Source organism: Puntigrus tetrazona, chromosome 5, assembly GCF_018831695.1.
Source record: "Puntigrus tetrazona isolate hp1 chromosome 5, ASM1883169v1, whole genome shotgun sequence".
In the NCBI taxonomy this organism is placed as follows: Eukaryota; Metazoa; Chordata; class Actinopteri; order Cypriniformes; family Cyprinidae; genus Puntigrus; species Puntigrus tetrazona.
Window position 1 is genome coordinate 1,502,501 of NC_056703.1, and position 26,856 is coordinate 1,529,356.

General features: G+C 38.2%; 4 protein-coding genes across 5 annotated transcripts in view; all 4 read right to left on the reverse strand.

The window, feature by feature from the left end:
- The window catches only part of wsb2 (WD repeat and SOCS box containing 2), a 4,766-nt gene extending 1,034 nt beyond the window's left edge, over window positions 1-3,732 (reverse strand). The window contains exons 1-7 of the mRNA XM_043239847.1: window positions 3,594-3,732; window positions 3,284-3,461; window positions 2,347-2,528; window positions 2,089-2,220; window positions 1,886-1,986; window positions 1,101-1,291; window positions 1-39 (exon numbers count right to left, since the gene is read on the reverse strand). The exon at window positions 1-39 is cut by the window's left edge and continues 54 nt beyond it. Of these exons, the coding sequence (XP_043095782.1) occupies window positions 1-39; window positions 1,101-1,291; window positions 1,886-1,986; window positions 2,089-2,220; window positions 2,347-2,528; window positions 3,284-3,461; window positions 3,594-3,627 (857 nt within the window). The 5' untranslated portion in view covers window positions 3,628-3,732. The remainder of the gene's footprint in view (window positions 40-1,100; window positions 1,292-1,885; window positions 1,987-2,088; window positions 2,221-2,346; window positions 2,529-3,283; window positions 3,462-3,593) is intronic.
- A 452-nt stretch (window positions 3,733-4,184) lies between these two features.
- On the reverse strand, window positions 4,185-9,689 carry vsig10 (V-set and immunoglobulin domain containing 10). Of its 2 annotated transcripts, none has more exons than XM_043238216.1 (9): window positions 9,402-9,689; window positions 8,731-9,027; window positions 7,443-7,748; window positions 7,042-7,326; window positions 5,938-6,219; window positions 5,502-5,615; window positions 5,398-5,410; window positions 4,770-4,912; window positions 4,185-4,627 (listed from the first exon to the last, which is right to left on the reverse strand). In XM_043238216.1, exons 1-9 carry the CDS (start codon window positions 9,475-9,477, stop codon window positions 4,542-4,544), a joined length of 1,602 nt encoding a protein of 533 aa, XP_043094151.1. In that variant the 5' UTR covers window positions 9,478-9,689; the 3' UTR covers window positions 4,185-4,541. The 2 variants fall into 2 exon arrangements, with proteins under 2 accessions (XP_043094151.1, XP_043094150.1); XM_043238215.1 differs by having other exon boundaries at window positions 4,737-4,912.
- LOC122346041 (serine/threonine-protein kinase pim-2-like) lies at window positions 9,640-17,366 on the reverse strand. Its single transcript, XM_043240696.1, has 7 exons — window positions 16,982-17,366; window positions 16,680-16,774; window positions 16,436-16,483; window positions 15,938-16,316; window positions 15,572-15,748; window positions 15,329-15,473; window positions 9,640-9,733 (listed from the first exon to the last, which is right to left on the reverse strand). Exons 1-7 carry the CDS (start codon window positions 17,349-17,351, stop codon window positions 9,640-9,642), a joined length of 1,308 nt encoding a protein of 435 aa, XP_043096631.1. The 5' UTR covers window positions 17,352-17,366.
- A 5,035-nt stretch (window positions 17,367-22,401) lies between these two features.
- On the reverse strand, window positions 22,402-24,418 carry LOC122345935 (serine/threonine-protein kinase pim-2-like). The gene is made up of 6 exons (XM_043240475.1): window positions 24,152-24,418; window positions 23,852-23,946; window positions 23,601-23,648; window positions 23,103-23,481; window positions 22,737-22,913; window positions 22,402-22,638 (listed from the first exon to the last, which is right to left on the reverse strand). Exons 1-6 carry the CDS (start codon window positions 24,339-24,341, stop codon window positions 22,439-22,441), a joined length of 1,089 nt encoding a protein of 362 aa, XP_043096410.1. The 5' UTR covers window positions 24,342-24,418; the 3' UTR covers window positions 22,402-22,438.
- Window positions 24,419-26,856: the final 2,438 nt, after the last annotated feature.

Genomic DNA, 26,856 nt, shown 5'->3' on the forward strand with positions numbered 1-26,856 from the left:
AGTAGATTGTCACTTCTGTAAGCACATACCTCACAATCTCTGGAAAAATAAAATATTTTTTACAACAATTTCCGACACGGTGTATTGCGGCATAGTTCAAATGGAATTTTTTATTGGCTGGAAATGTACTCGCCCTCGGGCCTAGATATGGATGGGTTTCTTCCTTCATCAGAACAGATTTTGAAAAATTTAGCTTTACTTCACTTGCTCACCAATGGATCCTCTGTAGTGAATGGGTGCCGTCAGAACATTATAATAATCCACAAGTAATACAGATCACTCCAGTCCATCAAATAATGTCCTGTGAAGGTTTAATGAACAAATCCATCATGGATACGTTTTTAATATTATAATGTTTCTTCTGGCCAAGATATGAGTACTCTATCCATACAGTTGCATAAAAGAACCATCTCATGAATAAAGAATGAAATATGCACCGGTTGATTATTGTTAGCAAGCAAAAACAGTATTCAACAAACAAGTCGGTGAATTTTGACGGATGGAAGAAACCTTATTATGAAACATGGTCTTGTATTTTATCCAGAAGCAATAGCTTATATTAAAAAAGCTTTGGCGATGGATTTGTTTCTTACAAACGAGAGGCTTTTCACTTCACAAGACTTTAATTGATGGGCTGGAGTGGATTATTAGTAGATTATTGTGATGATTCTACTCTCATCCTGGCGGCACCCATTCACTGCAGAAGAGCAAACGATGTTGCCAAACGTTAAATGTTAAATTTCTCCAGATCCGTTCCAGTAAATAAACAAACTCATTCAACAAATGTTATTTTTTGGGTAAACTATTCCTTTTGACTATATTATTAGGAAACTGGACAATTTATCTCTACATTTATAAAAACATCAAGCCAGCATTGAATGCAATTTTGTGTAGCTAGACCAAAATACTACAATTCTGTCATCCACAACGTTTTTCTGTAAAGTAAGAAATGACGTTTAGCAGAACATTCCCACTTTTTGGAACTTTTTGTCTAAAAAAACAAGTAAAATGGCTTTATCTCAAATTGTCTTTACTTTAAAAAAAAAAACCAATAATTGTAAAACTGTAAAAAATACAAATATCTTGGTTGGCCGACATACTCTACTCTAGACAGGAGATCAGCTGTATAGGGGTCCCACAGGTCCAGCCACCAGCCTGTAGTCGAATGATACGAAGCAATCGCGAGCAGCGCTCCGTCCTGAGAAAAGTCACATGATGCCATGGTGCGCTCGTGGTCATATTTAAGGTGCCTCATGAAAGTGTATGACCGCAAGCTCCACAAATACACCTTCTGTTAGGAAAACAACATTTAGATGATGCCACGCAGTGCAGTGATCAATGTCGAAATTAAAATAAACAGTGGTATCATTCTTTTATCTGCATGGCTCTACGGGATATCCTGTTGCAATGCTACTGTTCCTGTTGCAGAGACCAAAAGTCTCCCTGATTATATAACTAAACCTTTTATGTAACTGCTGCAAGACATCCTAGCTGCTTCGGAGCAGTAACTACTGTACAAAAGTGTTTCATTTTGAACAGTTATTATACAAAATGTAACATCATTAACAGCGTAACTTTAGAAAATGCTTGTTCTGTGCATGTTTAAAAAAAAACACTTAAAATAAATGATGATAGATAGATAGATAGATAGATAGATAGATAGATAGATCAGCAAAATAATGCTTGTTTTAAAATCACTAAAGCTAGCAAAATTAAAGCTACATAGAAATATTAAAAGAAAATAACTTTCTAATTAACTAATTAGAAAAGCACAACAATATATAGCTATTTTGAAATATATATATAAAAACATATTTTAAAAGCTTGTTCAAAACATTACTAAATAATGCATCAGTATATAAATAATCTTAAAGAAGAAGCTCACAGAGTCGAGGTTGCAGACAGAAGCGATCACACTGCTGTCAGGTGATACAGAACATCTGAAGACCCAGGAGTCTGGACCCCGCAGCACGTAGGGGCCGGCGCCTGCAAAAATCAACATCGCAGTCTTCATAAGCACAGAACAAAAGGTCAACTTACTGTCATCCCATCGCAAAGATACGACGCTTCCACATCACACGCTCTGACCCTTCTTTGCCAAGTCCCATATCCTTAAAGTTTTGTCTCGAGAGGCTGATACGAGTGTGAGACTTCCATTTGGAGTGAAGACTAAATCTCTGACAGGAGCCTGATGTCCAGTTAGAGCAGCCCGCAGATTTCCTGAAGACAGAATATTGATTTACCAATATATTAAAACACATACTACATGTGTAAAACACCACGCTGTTAATGTTTAGACCAATCCACATTCTTGATGGCTAAACCGAGTCCAGAGTACAATCTTACCAGTTGAGACGACCCACACTTGGATCGCTCCGTTGTTCAGACCGATGGCCAGCAGTAGTTCGCGTTCACGTCTGTTCTGATGTAAAGCATCCGCTCGGGCAGACAGGCAGGGTCCGAACGCCAGTGCCCACACCGTCTGCCCGCAGTTCAGCGTCTTCTCTTCATTGCATCCAGCTCCAGCGCTACCGTTAATATAAAGAGAAACAAAGACGGTTCAGCTGCGCTCTACATTCAGATATTATATATTCAGTCTCAGCTTCCTCTATTCATTTATTGTTCCACATCGCCTTGTGACTTCATGTTAAAATAAGTACTGTGATATATCCCATACTTTATTACTTATCACAGTAATCACTTTATTATTAGCACAAAATTATGCATAATTACATGCAATTATGCCTAAACCTATAGCAAATACAGTACGTGTTGTTCATTAATATTACTCAGTAATTCAATGTATATGTACACTGTAACAAGGACATCTTAAATAAAAAGTAACCCAATTTTGAATGGTAAACCAGTTAAGACCAGACTGGAGGACCAGCTAAAACCAGGCAAAAGGGACCGGTTTCAGCTGTTTTTTTTTAGCTGTGATATTACTTTTTGGGTTTATGTGTTTGGCTTTAAGTGTTTACATTTAAATTTATCCTTCGAGAAAATGCACTTATTGTGTACATGTTTTTACAAATATAATACAATCTAGTTACATTTGTAATTAATTTCTAAATAAATTACATTTACAGTTAAACTTCCCTTAACCCTGCTCTTACCACCAAACCTGTCCCTAACCTTACCCATAGAAAAAATGTTTTGCACTTATTTTACTTATATTTTTAATGCAAATAGTACTAGTTAACCGCATTTGTGTCAGGTTCTCCTATAACATACATTTACTGTGCCTATCTTTATTAACCCTTTGTGTTAGGAACACACGCACCCTTTGGATGCCAGAGGCCAGGAGAGGAGTTTGACGATGCCGTGTCCCACCGACCAGGCGAAGTAAGACCCGTCCGGAGAGAAGCGGACGCTCCATGTCTCGCAGCCGGCAGAGCCGTACAGACGCGGGGGGTGAGCGGGTTTCAGCTCCGCGATCGGATCGTCTCCATTTAAATGACCTGTCACGTACAGATACAAATGCGCGTATGCGGAACTACTCGTTTCATACTGATATAAAAACCTGTTTTTCTCATTGATGAACTGCATTTGATTACATATCATTTAAAGTATGTGAACTGGCATCGCCTTACCTTTAATTGTACAACCTCGAAGCGAAGTGCACATCTTAGCACTGAAATCGTGAACGCATCGTCTCACCTCTCCTTTACGTAGGGATTCGTTTCACTAGGGGGCGTGGCTATGCGGGCGAACCACGTGACCCCGTCGTCAAGCGTGTATCATTGTGAGTACAGCGCGTACTTGGGTGCGTCTACTGTATATTTACAGTGTTGTGGCGTTTTATAATTGCCCTTTAAATCTCAGGTATCTTGATTTTAACTTTGGATACATTTTATTTTATAGTGTCATTTAAAACTAGTTTGAGTATTGTTTTATGCATTGAAATTGTACTGTATATAGACAATTTAAGCACACAATTCTCATCTTTTTAAGAGATTTTATTTTAATTTAATATTAATAAAATGCACTTAAATGTTAGTTGTACTGCCTTCTATTTAGGCTTAACCTTTAGCTGTTTAAACACGTACACCTACGTAATATCATTACTGTATTGAGAAAATGAGAATTGCAAAACACACGAGTCTGGACGAGCTGTACAGTAATGAGAATCTAAAATGAAAATTAATTCACAAAAAGGATTTGAAAATGAAGTACAAAACAGATTTCGTATTATCAAGGGTTTATTATTATTATTTTGCCACGAAATATGACCCGGTTATATTTTGTTCAGGTTCACCCATACAATTTTACAGAAACCATCATTCAAGCCAGTTCAAGTAATAATAACGTTTCATAACACATTTCACTGGTACAAGTTTTAATGTTATGAACTGAGGCCAGTCTGTTAAAAACTAATACTGAAAATAAAAACAGGGCCTCTCTCTAAAATGAGTTTAATAACTTTACACTTTACACAGATTGATGGAATATTATACAAGCAAAATACCACACAAAAATACTAATAATTTATCAGAATTGACCATTTGGAAAATTTCGTTTCTGTACATTTAAACTGATAACTAACAGTGTGCTGTCTGTTGTGGTGGTTCTGGATGTGTTTGATCATTATTTTGCACTGTACTGTCTGCATTGTCTTCATGATCGCCTGTAAAATAAATAGCAGAATAGTCGTTTTTCAAACTTGCCTTGCTCAAGTACGGTTTAATTTCTTCATGCTATAAAATTTCCCAGCTCTTTTTGATACCGTAACGTACATCTAAATGCCATTTGGGACGCTGCGGACTTACTGGATGGTATCCTGTGAATCTCTACGAGTGTGGTTGCATGTCCGTTTGTCTGCGGGGGGAGTTGTGGAACCGTTTCATGGAAAATTTCCTCTTCGTCTGAATCCACTAAACTCAGTATATCCCCTCTGTCATCCTCTAAATGACTAGAAGAAAAATGTTGCAACCTCTCAGCTTTACACATCCTTACTACCGCATGTTATATGTATGAAGACAATAAACTCATATTTTGGAATAATGCTGATATATGTGACCCTGAATCACAAAACTAGTCATAAATCATCAATTGTATGAAATTGAGATGTATGCATCACATGAAAGCTGAATAGATAAGCTTCCATTGATGTATGGATAGATAGGATATGACAATATTTGGGTAAGATGCACCTATCTGGTATCTGAGGGTGCAAATATTAAGAAAATCGCCTTTGAAGTCGTCCAAATGAAGTTCTTAGCAATGTATATTTTGATATATTTGCATGATCTTTACTTAATATCCCAATGATTTTGGCATTAAAATAGATACTTTTAAAACATGCAATGTATTTTCTACAAATACACCTATATTCTGACTGGTTTTGTGCCCCAGAGTCATGTATTACTGTGGTTATTAATGAGCTGTCGTACTTACCTAAATCCCAAGCCTGTAAAATAAGAATAAAAAGAAAGAATTATAGAAAGTATCTTGATAAAAAGAGTTTCATTTAGGCACTTCGCATACTTAAAAATACTTACCAATACAAATTCGATCCCGCTTTGTATATATTGTCACACCGATAATGACTCCAATCATCATTATCAAAACAGAAACAAAGACTCCAACCACAGCCCCCTCATTACCCGCAGAAGCTGAGAACAAAGATTAAACATCGAGTTTCTTTTATTACTCGCAAAGGGAAAGGTACGACAGGGCAATGTCAGAAACATCTTGTCTGATCACATTCATGCACAGGTGACATAGTTTTAGCATTACTAGTATTTAAAGCATCTGAAGATCTCAAAACATGCATCTCATTCTGAAACATATGAAATCGTAAGATTTCCTAAATGCAAATACATCTTTTTAACTCAGAATTAAATATCTAGGCTTATTACCGTGGCAGTATACTAATAATTATTAGTTACATAAACAAATAAAACGTATGAAGAAACACTTAAGTTTGTAACTTACTCTTCACAGTAAGATACACTTCCAGCTCTTTTGGGCCAACAGGGTTTATACTGTAGCAGTAGTAGACCCCTTCATCTTCTTTCGTTACATTGACTATAGTGAGTTTGTAATTGGGGTTATGATCAGACACGATATATTTGGAGGTGGTGTTGATGATTTTTTTGTCCTTTTGCATCCAGACAGTCTTAGCCGGCGGCAGAGATTCGCTCTCAGTACAGCTGAGGGTGATACTGCTGCCCACCAAAGCCGTTACCATGGGATCTCCTAAGGGATATGGTGACTCTGGAAGACGCATCAAATAATGGTTTGCATTGAGTAAATTTAGCCAGAGAAGATGAAGACGAGCAAAAACTCAAGCAGTAAAATTCTGGGAATGTTTTAAGCTGCAGTCCGTACCTTTTTTGTGTCCCTTTTTTCTTATCGTACACCATGAATCAATTTTCCAAACCGTGATTTGGACTTATCCTGAATCGCTACGGTACGCTTATAATAAGTGTTTCTATTCTGACGATTTAGACTGGTTCGGGTAGGTACCGCTGCGGAGTAGACATAAACGGAGAGAAGTTGCTCTGGCTACAATGTTCTTCTGCAAGATGCACGCAGTTTCTGTTCATTAACCACTAGAGCACCAAAAGTTATGGACTGCAGCTTTAAAGATCAAAACTTAAAAGAACTGCGTCGATAGTGGTTGATTTTAAAGATTCTTTTTTTTGGACACTTAAAAATAAAAAAAATACAGAACAGAAAATAAAGATTTTAAAATGTAGTCTACTCCTGTGTTGTCAAAAAGCTGAATTTTTAGTATCATCATAATTCCAGTCTTCAATGTCACATGCTCCTGCAGAAATCATATCAATATGCTGATTTGCCGCTTAACTATCAATGTTGAAAGAAATTGTTATTGGGCTGCCTAATATATTTTTGTGGAAACTGCAATACCCTTTTACTCGATTATTTGACAGCCAAAAAGTTATTTTAAAAACTGCATTCATTTTAAATAAACATGTCTTTACTGTTTAATCAATTTAATGTTTTCTTGCTAAAAATAATAATGCAAATAAATCAGAGGAAATCAATAAAAATCCTTTAAAAAAATTGTCTTACTGAGCTTAAAGGAGCAGGAATTCTCCACCCCAGTCACATGATGTCCAATACACTTCACTTCCTCACCACTGTGCAGTATAAACCCATTCACATGCACCTCCAAGTGCTCCGTTTCCTTGGATGTGGAGTTGACAGTGGGACCCTTGGCTATTACATGTTCTTCAAGGACCTCATGCCAGTCCAGAGTGGGCACGGGGTAACCTCCATACCAGCTACATATGAACAAGACGTCCAATGGCTCATTTACTATCTTCCAGCTGCACTCTGGGTGCCTCTCTGGAGCATCTGAAAAAGACATTAGAGAAGCAATTGAAGCATACAGTATGTATACAAAGAACTAACAAACAAAACCAAATCTATACAGGTCAACTTTTTTTTTTATATGAAAACCTCTGTCTTACAGTAAACTAGCAGCTCCTGGCTCTTGTTCACAGTTGTCTTGGAGAGTGCATTCTGGGATGTACACGTGTACGTCCCTTGATCGCTTGGTTGGATGTTATTTATTGAGAACTCAAGAAATGATTTGTTCCCAGTCGCCCTGTCATCACTGTCCAGCGCCAAATCTTTAACAGTCCATGCCAGGTTTTGTGAGGGTACAGACTCACTGGAGCAGTTAAAATGCACATCTGCGCCTTTTTTGACATATAATGTTCCATTCGGTAGTAGAGCTGCCGGCTGTATGGCCAGTGAGACGCTAGTTGGACCCTCTGAAATAAAATACAAATATATGAACATAATTATTCAACTGATTTCACGAACCGCACGTCATTTCGACATCATCAATAATGTTTCTTTATAACTTAAGAATTAATGAACATTCGCTGTTCTTAAAATAGCACGTATCAACATTTTGACCTTCAATAACACACACTACCATTCAAAAGTTTGGGGTAAGTTAGATATATGCGTTTTAGTGCTGTCAGACGAATAATCACATCCAAAATAAAAGTTTTTGTGTACATAATAATGTGTGTCTGTACAATATCTATTATGTATGCAGAAATACAAATACATGCAAGCATAGATTTTTATATTTATATTTATATAATACATGCATGTAAATAGTATGCTCATCAAGTCTGGGTTTATTTAGTCAGAAATACAGTAAATAATATTAGAGTTTTAAATAAGGTGCTTTCTATTTTAATGTATGTGAAATGTAATTTACTTCTGCGATGGCTAAGCTACAGTGTCACATGATCCTTCAGAAATCATTCTGATACGCTTATTTGCTACTATACAAACGTTTCTGATTAATATCATTGTTGAAAACAGTGGTGTCGTGCCCGCTTCATATTTTTTTGAGGTAAATGCAATACATTTTATTCACTGATGAAACTGCATTTTTTTAAACTGGTCACTTCTGATCAATTTAAAGACTCCTTGCTAAATAGAAATAGTTGTTTTGTTTCAAAAACCTTCTGACCCCAAACTGTTGAACTTTTTAAAAAAATGTTAAGAGGAACTACACATATTCCTTGTCGTGTTCGGTTAGTCGTTTTGCATGGTGTCTATCCTATGCATCTCAGTCACATGGTGGCGGTTTTCTAGGTTCGTGCATTGCAGTTAAACCAGAAAAACCTGTTTGAAGTCAGACTCCCGATCTCACAGAAACCGGAGACATCTATTGCATATCAAAGCTTTCCATTGTAGCATTAGTACGATTTCGATATATCCAAAGCACCATACCGGCGACTCGAAGCTGGGTGTTTGAGAGAGTTTGCCATGAGCTGCCATCCTTTGTTTGGGATTCACATTCGTACCGGCCTTCATCTATAAACTGGAGGTCAGTGATCCAAAGAGAGCCATTGTTTGAAATGGAAAGATGCTCTGATGGCTTCAAGGGGTTTTGGGTTGCAACAACGGCCCCATATTTCTTCCAACGATAAAGAAGTGAAGACGCATTGACTGGCTGGTCAAGACACTGTAGTGTAGTATTGCCTCCTTTCTCTCCAGTAACATAGCGCTGCACCTGCTCCTCTGACACTACAAGAAGAAGGACAGAGAAATGTGATTTTAGAGCAGCACTGTGATCACTTACAAACATGCAGAAAATGTACTGGGGTAATACATGCAGTTGTAACACCTTGGTTCTAAATGTTCATATCATATCGCATCTAATCATTTTGAATAATGGTTCCAGTCACAAAAAGTACTTTGGTTGCTCCATGGTGTTTGATCATCTACCGTGGTATTTCTGGAAATTCCCTGTAGCACCATGTAAACACTACAGTAGTGGATGACTTTGATATCGATATAAAACACATAAGAACAGCTCAGCTATCGATATAAAACACATAAGAACAGCTCAGCATAGTATTATAAAAATGAAACCAAAATAGATTTTCCTGTCAGCTCACCTGTATGATGTGACAGAAGAAGCAGATGCAGAAATATTACAGATGTTATCATTTCAGGACTGTAAGGATATCCCATCAGATTATGGGATAAAATATTTCCTTGGTAAAATCGCTCGCTTTCTTCGTTTTTCCCGGCAAACGCATCAAACTCTTTTCTATAAATTAAATAAATAAGTAGAAGGTATTCAGTTAAAATAAGGCCCGTTCTAAACCCGCTTCGAATACTGTGTATTTTGTGTCACGTTTCGCTCATGTCCATCTTCAACCTGTTTACTTGCTTTCGTTCCCGGAAACTTTGAAATTGCTGTTTGACCACACCCTTCACCTGCGCTCTTAAAGAGACACACACCGCATTTAACGCGCGAGTGGCAAGCTGCTATGAGTCGAGTCTGGCAGGTTAATCAGGCTCACAACCTCAGGACTGAGGGTCTCCTCGGCCTGTATTTTATCTATTATCTATTCATTTACTTTCTCTCTGTTACTTTCTCCCTACGGTTGTCGGGACGTGCGTAAAATGAATGAATGAACGAATATGTTTGCACATATATATATATATATATATATATATATATATATATATATATATATATATATATATATATATATATGTGTGTGTGTGTGTGTGTGTGTGTGTGTGTGTTTTACAAAATTATTATATTTAGCAATTTATCTAATTCTTTTTTTTCATACGTAGTACATAAATGCACTCATCTCTACATAAACCTACAGATCTTGACGTATGTACGTTTGTTTATTCATTCATTTATTTATTTCGTAAATAAACAAATACGTTGCATATTACATAATTTAATGCTTTAGAATAAGGTACACGTACAAAATGTAACTTCAAAAACAATTCATGCCAACAGTAAGTTAATAAACAAACATATGAATGACTTTTTATTGATTTATATTTATTTTTTGTAGTTAATATTTGTAATAGTATTTCAAAATAATGTACACATATTTTGAATAATAATAATAATTACAGTAATATATTATTAGTGGTGCTTGCCTTTTAAGGCGAAGCACACTATTACTATTCCTCATACTTATTCTTACTTATTAGTGGTGCTTGCCTTTCAAGGCAAAGCACACTATTACTATTCCTCATACTTATTCTTACTTATTATAGATTCCACTCAAATTTCGGCGCGTAACTAGTCCCGCAGTTTTTGCCACACACCCCTGAAACGGGCGTCAAATCGTGCGGGGTATTGTGGAAAGATGTGCTATGACTTTTATAAGCGATCGGGCGTACGATTTTCGTACACCGGGCGAAAAATCGCCCGAAAATTCCCATAGACGTAACATTGCGACAAACTTTGACGGATCGTAGCGCAGAGAGAGAATATCGCACAAACTTGTAAATCACCAGATTTGAAGACTTTATCAAGCTGAGCGAGAACATACCACACAGTGGGGTAAAAGTTTTACCCCTTGGGGGCAAGAGACCCCCAAAGTTGCCCCATTGACATAGTATGGTGAGGGAAAAATGCACATGTGTTTTTCCTACTATGGTAATTTACATAGGAATTTCGCAAATCTAAATAACTTTGCATTAAAATGTCATAGAGACGTGGGGGTGGGCTCGTTTTACTCAGCTAACCAATCAAAGTCTCTGAATCACTATGAAGGTGTCAAGCCACGCCCTAGCAACCAATTAGAGCACCCTAGCAACAGATTCCATAGACTGCCATTATAATGGTTCAGATGGGTATCTTTGGATCAGAGCGTCATAGAGACATGGGGGTGGGCTCGTTTGTCTCGGGGCAGCAAACGGCCAATCATGAACTACTTCAGCTGTTCGTAGCCACGCCCTAGCAACCTTTATCGATGACCTTAGCAACCAAAATCTTAACCAAAACTTACATATCTTCAAAAAAGAACGTCACAGAGACATGGGGGTGGGCTCGTTTGACTCGAGGCAGAAAACAGCCAATCCTGAGTCACCATAGACATCACCTATCCACGCCTTAGCAACCATTATCAAACACCCTAGCAACCTTTTAGCAAGACCTATATCTTTGCATCAGAACATCGTAGCGACATGCTAGTCATGCTAGCGACATGCTAGTCACTTTGCTAATCATGCTAAAAACATGTTAGCGACATGCTAGTCATGCTAGCGACATGCTAGTCACTTGCTAATCATGCTAAAAACATGTTAGCGACATGCTAGTCATGCTAGCGACATGCTAGTCACTTGCTAATCATGATAAAAACATGCTAGCGACATGCTAGTCATGCTAGCGACATGCTAGTCACTTGCTAATCATGCTAGAAACATGCTAGCGACATGCTAGTCATGCTAACGACATGCTAGTCACTTAGCTAATCATGCTAAAAACATGCTAGCGACATGCTAGTCATGCTAGCGACATGCTAGTCACTTGCTAATCATGCTAAAAACATGTTAGCGACATGCTAGTCATGCTAACGACATGCTAGTCACTTTGCTAATCATGCTAAAAACATGCTAGCGACATGCTAGTCATGCTAGCGACATGCTAGTCACTTGCTAATCATGCTAAAAACATGTTAGCGACATGCTAGTAATGCTAGCGACATGCTAGTCACTTGCTAATCATGCTAAAAACATGCTAGCGACATGCTAGTCACTTTGCTAATCATGCTAAAAACATGCTAGCGACATGCTAGTCATGCTAGCGACATGCTAGTCACTTGCTAATCGTGCTAAAAACATGCTAGCGACATGCTAGTCATGCTAGCGACATGCTAGTCACTTTGCTAATCATGCTAAAAACATGCTAACTACATGCTAGTCATGCTAGCGACACGCTAGTCACTTTGCTAATCATGTTAGAAACATGCTAACGACATGCTAGTCATGCAACAGAGGGCGAGTTTTGCCACGGCAAGCACCACTCACATTTTCTTCAGGAAATGTACTTTCTAGTTATTATTATAGATTCCACTCAAATTTCGGCGCAGAATTAGTCCCGCAGTTTTTGCCACACACCCATGAAACGGGCGTCAAATCGTGCTGGGTATTGTGGAAAGATGTGCTATGACTTTTATAAGCGATCGGGCGCACGATTTTCGTACACCGGGTGAAAAATCCCATAGATTTAACATTGCGACCGACTTTGACGGATCGTAGCTCAGAGCGAGAATATCGCACAAACTTGTAAATCACCAGATCTGAAGACTTTATCAAGCTGAGCGAGAACATACCCCACAGTGGGGTATAAGTTTTACCCCTGGGGGGCAAGAGACCCCCAAAGTTGCCCCATTGACATAGTATGGTGAGGGAAAAATGCACATGTGTTTTTCCTACTATGGTAATTTACATAGGAATTTCACAAATCTAAATAACTTTGCTTTAAAATGTCATGGAGACGTGGGGGTGGGCTCCTTTTACTCAGCTAGCCAATCAAAGTCTCTGAATCGCTTTAAAGGTGTCAAGCCACGCCCTAGCAACCATTTAGAGCACTCTAGCAACAGATCCCATAGACTGCCATTATAATGGTTCAGATGGGTATGTTTGGATCAGAGCGTCATAGAGACATGGGGGTGGGCTCGTTTGACTCAGGGCAGCAAACGGCCAATCATGAACTACTTCAGCTGTTCATAGCCACGCCCTAGCAACCATTATCGATGACCTTAGCAACCAAAATCCAAACTTACATATCTTCAAAACAGAACGTCACAGAGCCACGGGGGTGGGCTCGATTGAATCGGGGCAGCAAACAGCCAATCCTGAGTCATAGACATCTCCTATCCACGCCTTAGCAACCATTATCAAACACCCTAGCAACCCCAATATCCTAGCATATCTTTAAATCGGAAAGTCATAGAGACATAGGAGTTGGTTTATATCATTCATAGTGACAAGTGTATCATCATTGCCAGCTACCAAGCTGCTTCTTAGCAACCAACCAATTTACCCTAGCAACCGAGGGCGGGTTTTGCCACGGCAAGCACCACTCACATTTTCTTCAGGAAATGTACTTTCTAGTTTTTAATGTTATCATTTACAAATGTCTGAAGAAAAACACATAATATAATAGCAGGCTACAGAAACACAATTAAGACTTTGAAAACTCTAATAAAACTGTTACACATACAGAAACCATGCTTTGTTGAGGAGCCAATATGGCCTAGAATCAAAAGAGGTCTCTCAAAATAAGTTTTTATTTTTTATTTTTATTACTTTAGAAATTCTATGGCTACCAAAACATTTCCAAGACAAAAAAGTTCCTAAAATAATTTAGTTGATCACAGCACCTAAGATAAATCTTTAAATTATGTACATAATATGACTACATATTGTAAACCACAACTGTCATATTGCATTGATCTGTAGTCAAAGTATTTGATATCAGCAAATGTGAAGGTTTTATTCTACATTGTCTGCTCCCACCTGCTGATAAATAATGATAAGTGCTTTTTCAGCTTTGGTACAAATATGAAATGGGCTAGAAAATATGCTTTAAGGCTCATATGTATGCATAGGATATCCAATCCTAGTTTGTAACTAACCACAAAGGTTATTGAGAAATGAAGATAACTAAAAAAGGTGATTTAAAGTTTATCAAAAACAATTCTTTTGAGGTTTATATGCAAATGAAAATGAGAGTAATAAATGTGTTAGACTAAACCGGGAAATATCAAGAAGGGGGTGTTTTGAATATGGATAATGATATTGTAATGTTTCAGTGTTATTGCCATATAGGCTATATTTGAATACGAAAGTACTTAACATGCTTTAAATATTGACGTACAGCTTAGATAAATGTGCATGATTTCCTGTGTTTGTACTGTAGAACAGGTCTGAAAACGTCTTATTTGTGACTAACCATGAAGCTAATTGGTCATGATATTGAAAATGACATTGAATACTTATATTGAGTTTTCCCAAAGTATTAAAGAGTAAGCCATTTTTTTCACTTTCAAAAATAAAGGCACAAAAGGGTCACATGGGCACTTCCTGTTCAAAAGGTACCCTTTTGTATCTATTAGGTCCAAATATGTACACTTTAAGTACTGACATGTAACTTTAAGGTACCAAAATGAATCCTTTGGGTACAAACATGTATCTTTTGAAAAGGTACCGTCCCAGTGACACATTTTGTTCCTTTATTTTTAAGAGATACTGTTTAGAGAGATACTTTGTTCAGATACTGGCTGCATTAAGTGTGAAGGACACCTGATACCCTATAAAGGGGCGCTTAACTGTATCTCCAATATTGCTGTTAAGAGTTTTATTTTTATTTTATTTAATTTTTATTTGGTTTTATAAGATTTTATTGTTACAATTGCCTTCCGTGAGGCTTTCTTTGAAATGTTATGCAAAGCCTGTGGAAAACATGATTTATATCAACCTTTCTTTTATGCGGCGTTGGCATGTTCTCCCTAATTCTTGCGTTTTAAAAACGAATGTTCATGGACAGTAAACAGCAAGCAAGGATCTATTACTGTAATTGTGTGCACTGTTTCAGTCTGATTCAGTCTAACTTTATACAATATCATTTTTCCTTCAGTTCTTGAGTTTTTTTTTTTTTTAATTAGGTAAATTTTGTATTTATTGTTGCATTATAATTTGTGACTGTTTATTTCTCTTCACTAAGCTAGTATTTATTTATACTATTTATTCATTGATAAAATCAGTATAACAAGTTAAACAAAAAAACCCACAACAAATTCCAAGATCTGTTTGTATTCTACATATATACAATATTCTTAGTAAGAACTGATGATTTGAGGATTTGAGACGGATGATTGACACAAAAGTGATATTTTTCAAAAATCTTTATTTCAAATCTTCAAATAAAGAAAACTTATCTCATCTATTATATATGTCTTTCCTATGTCTATCTATTTATCTATCTTATCTAATTATAATTTCTATTAAACAGCTCTGGGCTGAGGACCGAACAGCCCTGAATATTTCCATCAGGTACATTTCTCCACTTCTGTGAATTTCTGGGGGCTGGAAGCAGCACTGGTTTCCTGTCACACTGAACCAGTCGTGGAGACTGAGGTTCTTCAGCTCAATCCGCTGCTTCGGGTCAAGCTGCAGACAGCGACAAATAATATCGCAGCATTCTGTGCAGATAAAAGAGAAAGATTATTACCGCAAATTTACATGGAATATTTATTTTGTATGCTTCAGATGTATACATGTCCTTTGCTGAAGATCTCACCTTTTGATAAGCCATCTTTGGTCCAGGTGTTGCTGCGGATCTTTTCCAGGTCACGTGTCTTTGGGAAATCCCCACACAGCAAGGCAAACAAGACGATCCCCAAAGACCACACTGTGGCTGGTTCTCCGTGGTACTGGCCGCTCACCAGGTATTCAGGAGGGCAGTACTCTCTTGTGCCTGGAGAAGAGATTTTGTTCCCATTAACACTGAATTTTAACTATATATTCAGTGTTGTGCAAGAAATAATTTGATGCTCTTTGATTCACGACAGTGGATCCTATTTCTGTATGCTTCATGAGAGAGCTTGATTCACCCAGAGTCTGGGGTGAACGGCCCTCAACTCATCACTTAAGAGGTCATACATACCAGCAAAGGATGTGTACGCCGCATCGGTGAGAAAATCACCGCACCCAAAGTCAATCAATTTGACTCTGAGTGTGTCCGGGTTGATGAGGATGTTTTCCATCTTAATATCCCTGTGCAACACTCCCCGTCTGCAGCAGGTCTGGGCTGCGAATGTTACCTGCTGCATGATGACCCGTGCCACGTCTTCTTTAAGAGTCACCACTTGCCGGAGGAGAAACCAGTTCAGTTCCTCACAGGGCATGGGCCGCTCCATCACCAACATGTAGTGGTCAGCCTCCACCCGCCAGTCCAGAAGCTGGATGATTTCCTTCACCGTAGGGCCTTCGTTTGCCAGAATCAACAGAGCGACCTCCAGAGGAAGAGGCTTGGAACAGCCGTCCTAGAAGAAAGACAGTTGTTATGATGGTTAGACGGGTAAAGGACTTAATTCCTGGACAAACCGTTAACAATTGAAAACGGTGACTGAGAGAAGAAACAGCGAGAGCACAGCCGGCTTACAATGACGATGAACTTGTTGTTCCTGTTGGATACAAACTTTATCACCACCTAATCAAAAAACAAGAAAAGAAAGATTTACAAATTATTTGTGAGCAGAGTTCACACCATTTCAGTGGTACACTAAGAGGGTTGCAAAGGTGAGACAGAGAAATAATAGTTAATGTATAATATATATATATATATATATATATATATATATATATATATATATATATATATATATAATAGTAATGCATATTGATACCTGTAGGCCATCATCCAAACGAGTCGCTGCATAAACGGTACCAAAGCTTCCTTCACCCAGCTGACTGCCGATTTCATAACAGCATGAATTTATGTCTGTTAGAAGATAATTAAAAGATGCAGATACAATCAGTGACAGCATGTACTTTATCTAAAAAACTTTTCTCATTTATACATCAATTAATATACTACACTGAATAGATGCCCCTTAAATATTCAAGTAAATGTAGCGGTCATTGTGAAATATAAAATATATGTAAAATGTATATGTTGGATTACTGTATGTTAAGTTAGCAAACTGACCAATAAATCTTGACTCATCCTGCGGCTGGCTTGACTGAGGTGGCACAGTGTACTCTGTCTGAGAGACTCTAGCTTCAGGAGCATCAACACTACAGTCAGACATGTCACAGCAAGTTGAAAGGAAGTCATCGGTACTGTCGGACATGAGAGAGACTGAAGCTTGGCAGAAGTAATTGCTACAGCTGGACATGGCAGACACTGTATCCTGGAGGATGTCATCACTACTGTCGGATGTGGCACACAAAAAAGCTTCAGGGATGCAGTCACTACAGCTGGACATGGCAGACACTGTATCCTGGAGGATGTCATCACTACTGTCGGATGTGGCACACAAAAAAACTTCAGGGATGCCGTCAATACAGCTGGACATGTCACTGACTGTAGACTGAAGGAAGTCTTCACTACAGCTGGATGTGGAACAGACTGTAGACTGAAGGAAGTCTTCACTACAGCTGGACATGTCACTGACTGTAGACTGAAGGAAGTCTTCACTACAGCTCGATGTGGAACAGACTGTAGACTGAAGGAAGTCTTCACTACAGCTGGACGTGGAACAGACTGTAGACTGAAGGAAGTCCTCAATACAGCTGGATGTGGAACAGACTGTAGACTGAAGGAAGTCTTCACTACAGCTGGATGTGGAACAGACTGTAGACTGAAGGAAGTCCTCACTACAGCTGGATGTGGAACAGACTGTAGACTGAAGGACGTCTTCACTACAATTGGACGTGTCACTGACTGTAGACTGAAGGAAGTCCTCACTACAGCTCGATGTGGAACAGACTGTAGACTGAAGGAAGTCTTCACTACAGCTGGATGTGGAACAGACTGTAGACTGAAGGACATCTTCACTACAATTGGACGTGTCACTGACTGTAGACTGAAGGACGTCTTCACTACAATTGGACGTGTCACTGACTGTAGACTGAAGGACGTCTTCACTACAGCTGGACGTGGAACAGACTGTAGTTTCGTGGATGTCATCACTAAAGTCAGGTGCAACTGGAGTTTGGATGGAGTCGAACGTAACACTGTTGAGAGCACGGAGGACATCTGCACTCCATTCAGACAAATCACCAAGTAAATCTTGAAAGTCATCACTCCAGTCATCATCATCGACTTGAGTTTGACCGGTGATTGGTCCTTCCAGTGTTAGGTCTTCGCTCTGGTCATTATCGACTTCAAGGAGACCACTCATAGGTTCCTCTTGTGACAGGTCTTCACTCCAGTCATCATCGGCTTCTCCATCTAAAGGGAGGAATAATATGAACCAAATGATTGTTTCATTCAGATAATATTAAAAATGTAATAAATATATTAATGGATTCCCATATTAGGCCTACTGCAACTGAGCTTAAATGATGAAAAGTTTTTGGACTCATTGCTTTCTATATTTCTTTTTTTGTTGATAAACGTGAACTTGTGACAACTGTTTAATGTACTTTTTTTGTTGAATGTATTTTAATCTAGATGACAAGTGGCAGAACATGTAATAAAGTTTGTTATTCTCATAAAATTGAAATTAATTTACCATCACAACTCCTCAGAGGTGGTACATCACTCTGGTCTGTATTTTCCTCTTCACCTGAGTGGTTGTTGGTGACTTTTTCCCTCTCTCTCAGGAGTAAAGCAATTACTCCGAGTAAAGAAAAAAGTACCATTTTTAAAAAAATGTATATTTATATATTTAGTGCTGGATGCAAGAAGTGCAAAATTATAAACACTAGAAAGCAAGGAGCAAACTATTCAACTATCAACGAATCGCAAGTGATTTTTTAATGTCACTCAAAACGATCTTTTCAAACATGCACTGTGATGTCACAAAACAAAGAACGTTCTAAAAGTTCGCGCAGATGGTTCTTGTTGATTGGTCCAATTTGAGTTGTAGGCGGGGCTTCTGTGTAGCCGGAATAATAGTTTGCGTGTCTTGTAATGTACTTTTTGAAAGCGAAATAAAACAGGTTTGTTCGGGAAAGGATCAAATCATGCTGTTTGTTTGCTGAATCAGTTCTATTAATCTTGCACATCAAGTCGTTTACAGGTAAGAATGATCTAATATTGGCATGTAACGTATTTTTCGCTATAGGCTAATCTGCAATGTAAATGTATGATAGCGTTAAAATCTCTCATAATTTGAGTCTGATGAGTCTTGGCATTGCCATCGTGGAATATGATCATGAGAACGTCAGTCCACATAGTTATTTGAGAAATTATTGTCCGTCATGGTCGTTTCAGTTAGGGTTAAAAATTGTTGCAAAACTTACCACATTAACAATATTGCAATAATGATACATTTTTAAAATCTTAACTATTTGCTCATTTAAATCCAGGTGGCCAGGCAGTGCACACACACACACAAACCTAAAATCTAAATTATTCAGCCCCATAGAATTGTAAAACACCTTAAATGTCGGGAAAAGCACTATATAAATGTAACACATTATTAGTGCTGCTTGCCTTTTAAGGCGAAGCACACTATTACTATTCCTCATACTTATTCTTACTTATTATTATTATAGATTCCACTCAAATTTCGGCGCGTAACTAGTCCCGCAGTTTTTGCCACACACCCCTGAAACGGGCGTCAAATCGTGCTGGGTATTGTGGAAAGATGTGCTATGACTTTTATAAGCGATCGGGCGCACGATTTTCGTACACCGGGCGAAAAATCCCATAGACTTAACATTGCGACCGACTTTGACGGATCGTAGCTCAGAGCGAGAATATCGCACAAACTTGTAAATCACCAGATCTGAAGACTTTATCAAGCTGAGCGAGAACATACCCCACAGTGGGGTATAAGTTTTACCCTGGGGCAAGAGACCCCCAAAGTTGCCCCATTGACATAGTATGGTGAGGGAAATAAGCACATGTGTTTTTCCTACTATGGTAATTTACATAGGAATTTCACAAATCTAAATAACTTTGCATTAAAATGTCATGGAGACGTGGGGTGGGCTCCTTTTACTCAGCTAGCCAATCAAAGTCTCTGAATCGCTTTAAAGGTGTCAAGCCACGCCCTAGCAACCATTTAGAGCACTCTAGCAACAGATCCCATAGACTGCCATTATAATGGTTCAGATGGGTATGTTTGGATCAGAGCGTCATAGAGACATGGGGGTGGGCTCGTTTGACTCAGGGCAGCAAACGGCCAATCATGAACTACTTCAGCTGTTCATAGCCACGCCCTAGCAACCATTATCGATGACCTTAGCAACCAAAATCCAAACTTACATATCTTCAAAACAGAACGTCACAGAGCCACGGGGGTGGGCTCGATTGAATCGGGGCAGCAAACAGCCAATCCTGAGTCATAGACATCTCCTATCCACGCCTTAGCAACCATTATCAAACACCCTAGCAACCCCAACTCAAACGGGCATATCTTTAAATCGGAAAGTCATAGAGACATAGGGGTTGGTTTATATCATTCATAGTGACAAGTGTATCATCATTGTCAGCTACCAAGCTGCTTTTTAGCAACCAACCAATTTACCCTAGCAACCGAGGGCGAGTTTTACCACGGCAAGCACCACTCACATTTTCTTCAGGAAATGTACTTTCTAGTTTTTAATGTTATCATTTACAAATGTCTGAAGAAAAACACATAATATAATAGCAGGCTACAGAAACACAATTAAGACTTTGAAAACTCTAATAAAACTGTTACACATACAGAAACCATGCTTTGTTGAGGAGCCAATATGGCCTAGAATCAAAAGAGTCTCTCAAAATAAGTTTTTATTTTTTATTTTTATTACATTAGAAATTCTATGGCTACCAAAACATTTCCAAGACAAAAAAAGTTCCTAAAATAATTTAGTTGATCACAGCACCTAAGATAAATCTTTAAATTATGTACATAATATGACTACATATTGTAAACCACAACTGTCATATTGCATTGATCTGTAGTCAAAGTATTTGATATCAGCAAATGTGAAGGTTTTATTCTACATTGTCTGCTCCCACCTGCTGATAAATAATGATAAGTGCTTTTTCAGCTTTGGTACAAATATGAAATGGGCTAGAAAATATGCTTTAAGGCTCATATGTATGCATAGGATATCCAATCCTAGTTTGTAACTAACCACAAAGGTTATTGAGAAATGAAGATAACTAAAAAAGGTGATTTAAAGTTTATCAAAAACAATTCTTTTGAGGTTTATATGCAAATGAAAATGAGAGTAATAAATGTGTTAGACTAAACCGGGAAATATCAAGAAGGGGGTGTTTTGAATATGGATAATGATATTGTAATGTTTCAGTGTTATTGCCATATAGGCTATATTTGAATACGAAAGTACTTAACATGCTTTAAATATTGACGTACAGCTTAGATAAATGTGCATGATTTCCTGTGTTTGTACTGTAGAACAGGTCTGAAAACGTCTTATTTGTGACTAACCATGAAGCTAATTGGTCATGATATTGAAAATGACATTGAATACTTATATTGAGTTTTCCCAAAGTATTAAAGAGTAAGCCATTTTTCACTTTCAAAAATAAAGGCACAAAAGGGTCACATGGGCACTTCCTTTTCAAAAGGTACCCTTTTGTATCTATTAGGTCCAAATATGTACACTTTAAGTACTGACATGTAACTTTAAGGTACCAAAATGAATCCTTTGGGTACAAACATGTATCTTTTGAAAAGGTACCGTCCCAGTGACACATTTTGTTCCTTTATTTTTAAGAGATACTGTTTAGAGAGATACTTTGTTCAGATACTGGCTGCATTAAGTGTGAAGGACACCTGATACCCTATAAAGGGGCGCTTAACTGTATCTCCAATATTGCTGTTAAGAGTTTTATTTTTATTTTATTTAATTTTTATTTGGTTTTATAAGATTTTATTGTTACAATTGCCTTCCGTGAGGCTTTCTTTGAAATGTTATGCAAAGCCTGTGGAAAACATGATTTATATCAACCTTTCTTTTATGCGGCGTTGGCATGTTCTCCCTAATTCTTGCGTTTTAAAAACGAATGTTCATGGACAGTAAACAGCAAGCAAGGATCTATTACTGTAATTGTGTGCACTGTTTCAGTCTGATTCAGTCTAACTTTATACAATATCATTTTTCCTTCAGTTCTTGAGGTTTTTTTTTAATTAGGTAAATTTTGTATTTATTGTTGCATTATAATTTGTGACTGTTTATTTCTCTTCACTAAGCTAGTATTTATTTATACTATTTATTCATTGATAAAATCAGTATAACAAGTTAAACAAAAAAAAACCCCACAACAAATTCCAAGATCTGTTTGTATTCTACATATATACAATATTCTTAGTAAGAACTGATGATTTGACGATTTGAGACGGATGATTGACACAAAAGTGATATTTTTTCAAAATCTTTATTTCAAATCTTCAAATAAAGTAAAACTTATCTCATCTATTATATATGTCTTTCCTATGTCTATCTATTTATCTATCTTATCTAATTATAATTTCTATTAAACAGCTCTGGGCTGAGGACCGGAACAGCCCTGAATATTTCCATCAGGGTACATTTCTCCACTTCTGTGAATTTCTGGGGGCTGGAAGCAGCACTGGTTTCCTGTCACACTGAACCAGTCGTGGAGACTGAGGTTCTTCAGCTCAATCCGCTGCTTCGGGTCAAGCTGCAGACAGCGACAAATAATATCGCAGCATTCTGTGCAGATAAAAGAGAAAGATTATTACCGCAAATTTACATGGAATATTTATTTTGTATGCTTCAGATGTATACATGTCCTTTGCTGAAGATCTCACCTTTTGATAAGCCATCTTTGGTCCAGGTGTTGCTGCGGATCTTTTCCAGGTCACGTGTCTTTGGGAAATCCCCACACAGCAAGGCAAACAAGACGATCCCCAAAGACCACACTGTGGCTGGTTCTCCGTGGTACTGGCCGCTCACCAGGTATTCAGGAGGGCAGTACTCTCTTGTGCCTGGAGAAGAGATTTTGTTCCCATTAACACTGAATTTTAACTATATATTCAGTGTTGTGCAAGAAATAATTTGATGCTCTTTGATTCACGACAGTGGATCCTATTTCTGTATGCTTCATGAGAGAGCTTGATTCACCCAGAGTCTGGGGTGAACGGCCCTCAACTCATCACTTAAGAGGTCATACATACCAGCAAAGGATGTGTACGCCGCATCGGTGAGAAAATCACCGCACCCAAAGTCAATCAATTTGACTCTGAGTGTGTCCGGGTTGATGAGGATGTTTTCCATCTTAATATCCCTGTGCAACACTCCCCGTCTGCAGCAGGTCTGGGCTGCGAATGTTACCTGCTGCATGATGACCCGTGCCACGCCTTCTTTAAGAGTCACCACTTGCCGGAGGAGAAACCAGTTCAGTTCCTCACAGGGCATGGGCCGCTCCATCACCAACATGTAGTGGTCAGCCTCCACCCGCCAGTCCAGAAGCTGGATGATTTCCTTCACCGTAGGGCCTTCGTTTGCCAGAATCAACAGAGCGACCTCCAGAGGAAGAGGCTTGGAACAGCCGTCCTAGAAGAAAGACAGTTGTTATGATGGTTAGACGGGTAAAGGACTTAATTCCTGGACAAACCGTTAACAATTGAAAACGGTGACTGAGAGAAGAAACAGCGAGAGCACAGCCGGCTTACAATGACGATGAACTTGTTGTTCCTGTTGGATACAAACTTTATCACCACCTAATCAAAAACAAGAAAAGAAAGATTTACAAATTATTTGTGAGCAGAGTTCACACCATTTCAGTGGTACACTAAGAGGGTTGCAAAAGGTGAGACAGAGAAATAATAGTTAATGTATAATATATATATATATATATATATATATATATATATATATATATATATATATATATATATAATATAATAGTAATGCATATTGATACCTGTAGGCCATCATCCAAACGAGTCGCTGCATAAACGGTACCAAAGCTTCCTTCACCCAGCTGACTGCCGATTTCATAACAGCATGAATTTATGTCTGTTAGAAGATAATTAAAAGATGCAGATACAATCAGTGACAGCATGTACTTTATCTAAAAACTTTTCTCATTTATACATCAATTAATATACTACACAGAATAGATGCCCTTAAATATTCAAGTAAATGTAGCGGTCATTGTGAAATATAAAATATATGTAAAATGTATATGTTGGATTACTGTATGTTAAGTTAGCAAACTGACCAATAAATCTTGACTCATCCTGCGGCTGGCTTGACTGAGGTGGCACAGTGTACTCTGTCTGAGAGACTCTAGCTTCAGGAGCATCAACACTACAGTCAGACATGTCACAGCAAGTTGAAAGGAAGTCATCGGTACTGTCGGACATGAGAGAGACTGAAGCTTGGCAGAAGTAATTGCTACAGCTGGACATGGCAGACACTGTATCCTGGAGGATGTCATCACTACTGTCGGATGTGGCACACAAAAAAGCTTCAGGGATGCAGTCACTACAGCTGGACATGGCAGACACTGTATCCTGGAGGATGTCATCACTATTGTCGGATGTGGCACACAAAAAACTTCAGGGATGCCGTCAATACAGCTGGACATGTCACTGACTGTAGACTGAAGGAAGTCTTCACTACAGCTGGATGTGGAACAGACTGTAGACTGAAGGAAGTCTTCACTACAGCTGGATGTGGAACAGACTGTAGACTGAAGGAAGTCCTCAATACAGCTGGATGTGGAACAGACTGTAGACTGAAGGAAGTCTTCACTACAGCTGGATGTGGAACAGACTGTAGACTGAAGGAAGTCCTCACTACAGCTGGATGTGGAACAGACTGTAGACTGAAGGACGTCTTCACTACAATTGGACGTGTCACTGACTGTAGACTGAAGGAAGTCCTCACTACAGCTCGATGTGGAACAGACTGTAGACTGAAGGAAGTCTTCACTACAGCTGGATGTGGAACAGACTGTAGACTGAAGGAAGTCCTCACTACAGCTGGATGTGGAACAGACTGTAGACTGAAGGACGTCTTCACTACAATTGGACGTGTCACTGACTGTAGACTGAAGGACGTCTTCACTACAATTGGACGTGTCACTGACTGTAGACTGAAGGACGTCTTCACTACAGCTGGACGTGGAACAGACTGTAGTTTCGTGGATGTCATCACTAAAGTCAGGTGCAACTGGAGTTTGGATGGAGTCGAACGTAACACTGTTGAGAGCACGGAGGACATCGGCACTCCATTCAGACAAATCACCAAGTAAATCTTGAAAGTCATCACTCCAGTCATCATCATCGACTTGAGTTTGACCGGTGATTGGTCCTTCCAGTGTTAGGTCTTCGCTCTGGTCATTATCGACTTCAAGGAGACCACTCATAGGTTCCTCTTGTGACAGGTCTTCACTCCAGTCATCATCGGCTTCTCCATCTAAAGGGAGGAATAATATGAACCAAATGATTGTTTCATTCAGATAATATTAAAAATGTAATAAATATATTAATGGATTCCCATATTAGGCCTACTGCAACTGAGCTTAAATGATGAAAGAAGTTTTGGACTCATTGCTTTCTATATTTCTTTTTTGTTGTTGCTCAAATATCATTTACGGCATTCGAATATTATTTGGTAATTCACAGATTACTATGTAAATTTATGACTAGATCCTTTCAGACATTAAATTGATTTAAACCTCATCTAATATTCACCTCGTGATGTAAGGAATTTCAGCTTTTGTGTAAAAACATGATAAACGTGAACTGTTTAATGTACTTTTTTTGTTGAATGTATTTTAATCTAGATGACAAGTGGCAGAACATGTAATAAAGTTTGTTATTCTCATAAAATTGAAATTAATTTACCATCACAACTCCTCAGAGGTGGTACATCACTCTGGTCTGTATTTTCCTCTTCACCTGAGTGGTTGTTGGTGACTTTTTCCCTCTCTCTCAGGAGTAAAGCAATTACTCCGAGTAAAGAAAAAAGTACCATTTTTAAAAAAATGTATATTTATATATTTAGTGCTGGATGCAAGAAGTGCAAAATTATAAACACTAGAAAGCAAGGAGCAAACTATTCAACTATCAACGAATCGCAAGTGATTTTTTAATGTCACTCAAAACGATCTTTTTCAAACATGCACTGTGATGTCACAAAACAAAGAACGTTCTAAAAGTTCGCGCAGATGGTTCTTGTTGATTGGTCCAATTTGAGTTGTAGGCGGGCTTCTGTGTAGCCGGAATAATAGTTTGCGCGTCTCTTGTAATGTACTTTTGAAAGCGAAATAAAACAGGTTTGTTCGGAAAGGATCAAATCATGCTGTTTGTTTGCTGAATCAGTTCTATTAATCTTGCACATCAAGTCGTTTACAGGTAAGAATGATCTAATATTGGCATGTAACGTATTTTTCGCTATAGGCTAATCTGCAATGTAAATGTATGATAGCGTTAAAATCTCTCATAATTTGAGTCTGATGAGTCTTGGCATTGCCATCGTGGAATATGATCATGAGAACGTCAGTCCACATAGTTATTTGAGAAATTATTGTCCGTCATGGTCGTTTCAGTTAGGGTTAAAAATTGTTGCAAAACTTACCACATTAACAATATTGCAATAATGATACATTTTTAAAATCTTAACTATTTGCTCATTTAAATCCAGGTGGCCAGGCAGTGCACACACACACACAAACCTAAAATCTAAATTATTCAGCCCCATAGAATTGTAAAACACCTTAAATGTCGGGAAAAGCACTATATAAATGTAACACATTATTAGTGCTGCTTGCCTTTTAAGGCGAAGCACACTATTACTATTCCTCATACTTATTCTTACTTATTATTATTATAGATTCCACTCAAATTTCGGCGCGTAACTAGTCCCGCAGTTTTTGCCACACACCCATGAAACGGGCGTCAAATCGTGCTGGGTATT